At 37.6% G+C, this 8,989-nt stretch overlaps 1 protein-coding gene across 3 annotated transcripts in view; it reads left to right on the top strand.

Annotated features, from left to right (window-relative positions):
• SEC22A (SEC22 homolog A, vesicle trafficking protein) overlaps positions 1–8,989 on the top strand; it is a 74,412-nt gene that overhangs the window by 4,726 nt on the left and 60,697 nt on the right. For all 3 annotated transcript variants that reach the window (XM_024120370.2, XM_024120371.1, XM_028492985.1), the window contains exon 2: positions 1,974–2,174. In XM_024120370.2, the coding sequence (XP_023976138.1) occupies positions 1,993–2,174 (182 nt within the window). In that variant the 5' untranslated portion in view covers positions 1,974–1,992. The remainder of the gene's footprint in view (positions 1–1,973; positions 2,175–8,989) is intronic.

Genomic DNA, 8,989 nt, shown 5'->3' with positions numbered 1-8,989 from the left:
GGCTCACGGGCCCAGCCGCTCCGCGGCATGTGGGATCTTCCCGGACCGGGGCACGAACCCGTGTCCCCTGCATTGGCAGGTGGACTCTCAACCACTGTGCCACTAGGGAAGCCCATTTGGATTGATTTTAATGTCAGTCAGTTACCATCATGAATGGGCACTCAGATTTTAACTTGACATAGCAACAAAAACTAGGGACCTCTGGTTTCCAAAATTGGTAGCAGTTGATTTTCTTTGTCATTTTTTTGATATATTACTAACTTAGTTTTTCATTTTTGGAGTGAGATAATATTGACTTAGCTGAGCTGGGCAGGTAAGGATTAATTTAGTCTCTGAGATACGATATCTTGAAAAAAGCCTATGAAATTGTTACCAGATTTTTCAGTTTTTTACCAGTTGTGCCTCCTGTTAGTGAAGGAGAAGTATTTAGTGGCATTGTGCTCTTTCCTGCCTGGCAGGAAAGAGTTATCACTTAATTTCAGATTGTGAACATGTTTTAATTCAGTGTTTTTCAAAGTATGATCCTTAGATAATAAGCATAGTAATTACTTAGGGAATTTGCTGAAAATGGAAAATTCTCAAGCCCCACCCCATAGTCAATGGATCAGAATTTTGGGGGGAGGGTGGACCCAGAAATCTGCATTTCTAATCAAAATTCCAGTAGTTTTTACACAGTGGACCACTGTGTGTGGTCTGTGTTGTGTATTTTATTGAAGTTTGACTATTTACCTGATTTCTTTCAGACCTGAATAGGCCTATGCAGTCCTTTTATCTATTTTTGTAAAGCATGATTAGAATATAATAAAAAAGGTCATTATGACTTGCTTTCTAATAAAAAGATTGAGAACAACATTAAAAGTAGTATTCCTTTAGAACTTCCCTAGCGGTCCAGTGGTTAAGACTCCGTGCTCCCAATGCAGGGGGCACGGTTTTGATCCCTGGTGGGGGAAGATCCTGTGTGCCTCATGGCATGGCCAAAAAAAAGTAGTATTCCTTTAGCTTTAAAATTTATTTTAAATAAAAACATTTGTTCTGATTATAAAAGTAATATGTGCTCATTGTGGAACATTACAGAAATTTAGGAAATTATAAAATGATAACAATCACCCATAATACTATTTCCTGGAGATAAGCATTCTAATTTTGTCATGTTTCTTTCCAATATCTATTTCTCTATTTATCCCTCCTTTCTTCCTTCTCTGTGTGTGTTTATGGAAAACAACATTTGCAGTTTTGATCCTGCTTTTTTTCTACCTAACATATAAGCATTTTACCACATTACTAAATTATTTTTAACAAACATAACTTTTAGTTGCATCATATTCCATCATAGGGGTGTACCATAATTTGTTTAACCATCCCCCTATTGTTGAACGTTTAGGTTGTTTTCAGTTATTTCTATGAGAAAAATGTCTTTCGTTTAAAATCTTGTCTAATTCTGATTATTTTCTTTAAGATAGGGTTATGTATATAAATTTGTTGTGGTCAAAGGGCATAAATTTTTTTTTTTTTTTTTTTTGGTACGCGGGCCTCTCACTGTTGTGGCTTCTCCCGTTGCGGAGCACAGGCTCCGGTCGCGCAGGCTCAGCGGCCATGGCTCGCGGGCCCAGCCGCTCCACGGCATGTGGGATCTTCCCGGACTGGGGCACGAACCCGCGTCCCCTGCATCGGCAGGCGGACTCTCAACCACTGCGCCACCAGGGAAGCCCCAGGGCATAAATATTTTTAAACTCTTGTTGAATATCAACAAATTGTTTTGAGAATGGTTTTTATTCCAGTATGTACTTCCACATATACTCATGGAAATACCAGAAAGAAGTATTTTTTTAACAGCTGATTTGTGAAGGAAAGTATGATATATCATTGCTTTAAATTAATATGTCTTTGATTATTAGTGAGTTGCACATTTTTGCACTGTGTTTATCAGCTTTGGCTTTAATTTCTTACCTAACCCAAATTGTTTTTTGTTTTAGGTCTTCTTTGTCAGTTGAAATGTCTATGATTTTATCTGCCTCAGTCATTCGTGTCAGAGATGGACTGCCACTTTCTGCTTCTACTGACTATGAACAAGGCACAGGCATGCAGGAGTGCAGAAAGTATTTTAAAATGCTCTCGAGAAAACTGGCTCAGCTTCCTGATAGATGTACACTGAAAACTGGACATTATAACATTAAGTAAGACATCAGTTTGCTCCATTAGAATCATTTGCTCAGTGGTTGTCATTTTAATGAAATTTAAATGGTCTAAATAGAAATTAGTGTTTGATTAGTTTAGGAGAACTTTTCAAGTCAAGAATCATGTGGTTCTGAACTTATACTAAATAGTATTCATCATGTCATCACCCTTTTTATAGTTTCTCTGTGTTTATGTCTGGCTTTAGAAAATTTTATAGTTTTGAAGATTACAGATATTCTATCTTATAATTGATCATTAGATATTTATTGGTGTTCTTACATGCCCAGGAAAACTGTCATGGGAAATATAAAAAAATCATACCTGATATCTGCCCTCAGTGAACTTAAGAAGTTTACATCCTAGTGAGAGGGGATGGTGCTCATCACTATTTATTGTATATAAAGAAAGTAAAATTGGGCAATGGAATAGTGACTTTATGGTGGTCAAGGGCCTCTCTGAGAGGGTTACATTTGAACAGAGACCTAAAAGATGTGAAAGACGGCAGTCTTAAGAATGCAGTGGATGAAGATCAAGGCAGAGCTGATAGCCAGTGCAGAAAGCCTTCACTACAGATCAAGGGATGGAAAGAAAACCAAGACAATGAAGCAATACGGACAATTAATAGAATGGTGGAAGGTGAGGTTAGAAAGGTAAGAATGGGACAGGTTACGTAGGGCCTTCTAGGCTATGATAAGGAGTTTGGATTGAGTTTAACGTTATAGGAAGCCATTGGAGAATTTTAAGCTGGAGAGTTATATAAAATCTAATTTTGGCTTTGAGTAGATCATCCTGGCTGCTATATGAAGAATGGGCTCTAAGAGTGGAAGCAGAGAGATCATTTAGGAGACTCTTAGAGAAGTTCAGGTAGAGGCGATGCTTATAACTTGAATAAGAGTGATAAGGATGAGAAGGGGTTGGATTTGGGCTGTATTTTGGGAGCAGTATCAACAAATCTTCCTAATGGATTGAAGTGGAATGTGAGGGAAAGAGAATAATCAGAGTTACTTCTAGATTTTTGGCCTAAACAATGTCCATAATTACTTGGATAATGGGACTGAAATGAGCAAGACTGGAGGATATGTGTTTCAGTGGTAAAAATCAAGAGTTCTGTTTGGACTGTTAAGTCTGAGATGTCCTTTAAACATCCAAACAGGACTTCAGGTAAGCAGTTGGATGTATAAGCCTTAAGTTTAGTGAAGAGAAGGACAAGTGTGGAGATTTAGACTTGGAAGTTAGCTTACAGTTTATAATTAAAACCATGGAAATAGATGAGACCAAGTGGGAGAGCATACACATGAAGCAATTAGAGAACAATTAACTCAAGCAATTTGATACTGATTGTGCATACAGTGGGAAATCAGATAAGAACAAAGTCCATATGTGATATAATAAGGAGAGTGCTTCGTTACTGAGATGAGACATGAGCCATGTCCTGGAGAATTAGTAAGATTTGGCTAAGGCAGAGAGGAGGACAATTCCAGGTGTAGATTGGAGGCAGAAAAAGTAAAGACTGTGACTTAGCATGGTAGGTGCATTAACCTGCTTGGCCTGGTGTAGTGAATGGTGATTTAGGGATAGTTATGGGAAATGTGAGATACTTAGCATGGGGCCAGATCCTGGATTTCCCTGCAAGTTCAGGTTGAGGGATGTCACTTTGATGATGTAACAGGTTGTAGGAAACTCCTACTGCAGGATTGAGGGAAATGACTTGATAAAAAACAATGCTGAGACAGTGAAATAGAGGGTGAAATGGAAAGTCTGAGGAGAGGAGAGGCATCAACTTATAATTAGGGCCTGAACTAGTAACATACAAGTGCAAATGAAAAAGAAAATACCAACCAGAAAGACACTTCAGAAGAAGAAATGGTTGAGCCTGATAAGATAGAATACTAGAGATGAGGAGAAGGAAGGGACAAAGATGACTTGGAATTGGAATTGGACAGAATGAGATCTTTGGAAAGGGTTGCTTATGGGGTGAGGGAGAAGAGGAAGACAGTGAAGCTCCATTTTGAGCATTTTAAGTGAGGTTATGACAGGGTGTCCAGTTGAGGTGGGATAGAGATTTTGGAATCATTCACATAGAAATTGAAACTGTGAGGGTAGAAATGCCCACTGAGTTTCAGAGAGGCCCAGAATAGAACCTTAGAGAAGGTCCATATTTACTTGGATTACCTGGGATAATGAGGTATTATCTTTAATTGGGTTTTCTGAGAGTTTTAACTAGAAAATGTGGTGGTGGTCATGGTAGTTAAAATAAATCTAAAACGATGTCTTAGTGTACTTCTAGTTTTTTAAGAAAAAGCCTGAAGCATTCTAATATTTAATAGGCTCTTTTAGTGCTCTGGGTGTAGTGTTCTGAGTTTCAGTTATTGTATAGTGTTCTAGACAGATACCAGCATTACAGAAGATTGGCTTGAATGTGTATTAATTCTGGCAGATATCCTGGACTTTAAAAAAAACAGAAAACTTCTTTGCAAATGTTTTTTGTTCCTCTACCTATTGTCTTAAAAGTAGAGTAGAATGTAGTAAAATGTTAACACCCCTCCAGTGCCCAATGCTGTTTAATTGTTGTGAATTCTAGATTTTGTATTATTTATTTGCACCCCATGTTATTCCACAAAGGATGTGAGGCAATTAAAAAAAAATTCAAGAGTACAGGTAAGAGAATCATATGAGCGAAAAAATAAACATAGAATAATAAACTGAAGTAACATTTTTTTCTGGAGATGCAAACTATGTAGTTTGTTCATTTTTTAGAAAAGGGCTACAAACATTGTTCTGAACTTCCTTGGGGCCAAAACAAAGGGGGATAATGGATCATTTATAGGATTCACAGTATCCATTGGATAAAAACGTTGCTTTTCATGTTACTGAAACCTGATATACATAAAGAGAGACAGAATTCAGATAGCATTCTTCCAGGAACCATAACAATGAGCTTTTTATGATTTTTCTTATAATATTTCTTAGTGTAAACAAACAGCATGATGCGAAAAACAATTTATTAGTGAGTTTAGGAGTAGGGTGAATCAGCAGAGGTCTAATCAGCCTGATCTAAGAATACAATTTAGAAATGTCTAAAGGATTAAATAGATTACATGGCCCCCAGAACCACACATAGAAAAGCCTCTTTGTGTATTTTTATAGACAAGTTTTAAAAAAGGGTTGAATAACAGAGAATTTTCAGTTCTAGTTCCTGACAAGAACCTGGGTTTCATATATTTTCTATTATTGATTGGAAGTCTTGTTAGTTGGTTTCTAGTTTATTGAGGTTTTTATGCTATATGACAATAAGTTTAGCCTGAAATATATAAAATTGGGAATTTATGTGTTACCTGACTTATTTAAAGTTCTCATAGGACACCTCTTTTTTTAACCACCATGAGTTTGCCAGATAAAACTCACAGATCTGCAGTAGTTGTTGTAGCACAGCATGAAGCTGGCACCAGTTGCTTTCTCAGCCGTGTTTTTAAATGCTTCTCTTTCTTTCAAAGCCCAGCTTATAGCTTGTGTCTTTTGAATCACCTTCTGCCTCATTACTACTATTTATTGGGTTGGCCAAAAAGTGCCTTCAGTTTTTTAAGTAAAAATAAAAGACTCATTTTCACCAAGAACTTTATTGAACAACGTATTCACCCTTTTGTTCCTCTACCTTCTGCCATTTTTCAGGCAACTTCATAATTCCATCTTCACAAAACTTTTTATCTTTTTGAGCAAAGAACTGTTCCAGGTGCCTTTTACAGCCTTCCAGGGAATTGAAATTTTTTCCATTAAGGGAATTTTGTAAAGACCTAAATAAATGGAAATCCGAAGGTGCAATGTCTGGTGAATACGGTGGATGAATCAGAACTTCCCAGCCAAACCATAACAGTTTTTGCCTGCTCATCAAAGAAACATGTGGTCTTGCATTATCCTGATGGAAGGTTATGTGTTTTCTGTTGACTAATTCTGGATGCTTTTTGTGGAGTGCTGCTTACCGTTGGTCTAACTGGGAGCAGTAGTTGTTGGAATTAATAGTTTGGTTTTCCAGAAGGAGCTCGTGATAGAGGACTCCCTTCCAATCCCACCATGTATATACAACATCACCTTCTTTGGATGAAGACCGGCCTTTGGTGTGGTTGGTGGCGGTTCATTTCGCTTGCCCCACGATCTCTTCCATTCCACATTATTGTACAGTATCCACTTTTCATCACCCATCACAATTTGTTTTCAAAACAGAACGTTTTCATTATGTTTAAGTAGAGAATTGTATGCAGAAATACAGCCAACAAAGTTTTTTTCACTTAACTTTTGTGGAACCCAAACATCAAAGTGATGAACATAACCAAGCTGGTGCAAATGCTTTTCAGCACTTGATTTGGATATTTTGAGTCTTTCGGCTACCTCCTGCATGGTATAACGTTGATTGTTCTCAATTAAGGTGTCAGTTTGATTGCTATCAACTTCAACTGGTCTACCTGACCGTGGAGCATCGTCCAGTGAGAAATCTCCAGCACAAAACTTCACAAACTACTTTTGATGCGTTTGATCAGTCACAGCACCTTTTCCATACATTGCACAAATCTTTTTTTGCATTTCGGTTGCGTTTTTACCCTTCTTGAAATAATAAAGCAAAATATGCTGAAAATGTGGCTTTTTTTTCTTCCATCTTCAATATTAAAATGGCTACACAAAAATTCACCAACTTTGATAAGTCTTTTTTTTAATGTACGCTGATATGACAGCTGTCACATACAGCCTAACAAAATTGTTTCGAATGAAGTTAAAGACAACTAAGTGCTACTGGAGCCATCTTACGGAAAAAACCGAATGGACCTTTTGGCCAACCCAATAATTTTTTTAGTGATCTTACTCCCTTCACAGATTGCCTGTAGAACTTGTTGACTGACTTTTTCATCATTTTTTTCTTAATATTTTTAAAAATTTCTATATCCACTCTCTACAACTAGGTTGTAACTCATTGAGATAGTTGATGTGCCCTGGCTTATATTATTTTTGATTCCTCATCTCTTAGCATTGTGGTTTTCAAATTTGTACAGAAATTGAAGTCCTCTTTGCAGAATACCTCTGAGAAGCAAAGCTAAGTGTCTAATTATGTGCTAAATCAGATGGTACCTCACATTAGATTCTAGTTGAATAGGTAAAGGAAGTCCAAAGTTTTAAGGAAAAGAAATAGGTAACATTTAAAATTGTGAAAATTCCTTTAATTTTCTCCCCCTATGTATTGGGAAAAAGATGAATTTCATCAGATTGTAGTAGCTGAATAATTCAATTCAGCTAATGGAGCACATTCTGTGGAGCCTGGCTTGTGCTGGCACAATGCCTTGCATATATCATAGTAGCTGTTACATGAGGGATGGTTGTTTGTGGGGTATGGCAGCATTCTGAGTGCAATGGAGTTGAGTCTTCATTTTCTCCAATATTCTTCAACTTGACTCATTGATTGGGGTTGGGTGGGTAATCCAGATTTGTGATTTCTTTTCACATTACACAGTGATATTATAATTCTCTGTATAAAATTTTAAGGAATTCATCTGTTTTATTAGTTGAAGGATACTTAAATTGTAATAAATGTTTAATAGATAAACTTATGTTACTACTTAGGAAACAACAGTGACTAAAGCAATAATTATGAACCATATGAACATTAAGTTGTGTCTTATGAGACCTTAAAACTTTGAGATTGGTTTTAGGTGCTTAAAATCATAGTTGTACGTTTTGATAAACGTTGAGACACTCATCTTATGAAAAGACAAACACTTTGGGAGGTCAGTCATACTCTGCTATGAGTTTTAGTGCTAGAAGTGAAATTCCTTAGTTCTTTCACAGTAAATTCATTTGAAGTCTGATAGTGGCTGTGAGCTTCATAGGTTCTCTCCTTACCTGAGGAGTCGCTTTCTTCATGTTTGTCCCCAGACTGCTACCTGCAGCCAGGAATGCTGTTTTAGACTTACCTGCCTTTTGTTTTTTTGTTTCTGGCTTTCCTTTCACTCTTTGGTGGTATTTTCTGATTACGGGAGTAACAGCTTCAACAGGGACCCAGTTATTAAGTACCTGCAATTGCCAGGCAGTTTAGTTACTTTTCATTAAATTTTGCAACAGCTCTGTGAATGCCTTTTAAATAGAACTTTTCCCCATTGCCAAGGGCGGAAACACAACTCACACTAGCTTAAGCAAAAAAAGGGTATTGTGAAGGATAGGCCAGTAACCTAGTTGGCTGGAGCCAGGGAATCAGATGTTATCAGGAATCTTTCTCTCATTTCTCTAGTCTTTCCTTTTGCAGATAGGTATTCTGCACATATTGGAAAACACTGCACAGGTAGCTCCAGGCTTACTTCATTCCAGCTGGGCAACCCCACAGCCTCCATGTTTCAAGAAAAGGACTTCAGTTGGCCTTGCTGTGTCATGGCCCATTTCTGGACTAACATTGTGGTTGGAGGGCTAAGGTACTCTTAGTTGGCCTGGCCTGGATTACATGCCCACCCGTTTGATGGGCAGCTTTATCAAAGCCGTATAGAATAGGTGGTGGGGCTGGAAATAGTTCTCCAAAGGGAAGGGGAGAAGGGACGCCGGGCATATAGCCATTATAATACTACCACCCCTATATTCAGATGAGGGAACTGATACTTAGGGATGTAAAGAAACTTGTTCAAAGTCACAAAGCTAATAAATGGTATATCTGACATACAGTCTTTTTTTAAAAAATAAATATATTTATTTATTTATTTATTTATGGCTGCATTGGGTCTTCGTTGCTGTGTGCAGGCTTTCTCTAGTTGCGCCGAGCGGGGGCTACTCTCCGTTGCGGTGCGTG

This window comes from Physeter macrocephalus, chromosome 1, assembly GCF_002837175.3.
Source record: "Physeter macrocephalus isolate SW-GA chromosome 1, ASM283717v5, whole genome shotgun sequence".
Classification (NCBI taxonomy): Eukaryota; Metazoa; Chordata; class Mammalia; order Artiodactyla; family Physeteridae; genus Physeter; species Physeter macrocephalus.
This window is presented reverse-complemented; position numbering and strand designations above follow the sequence as displayed.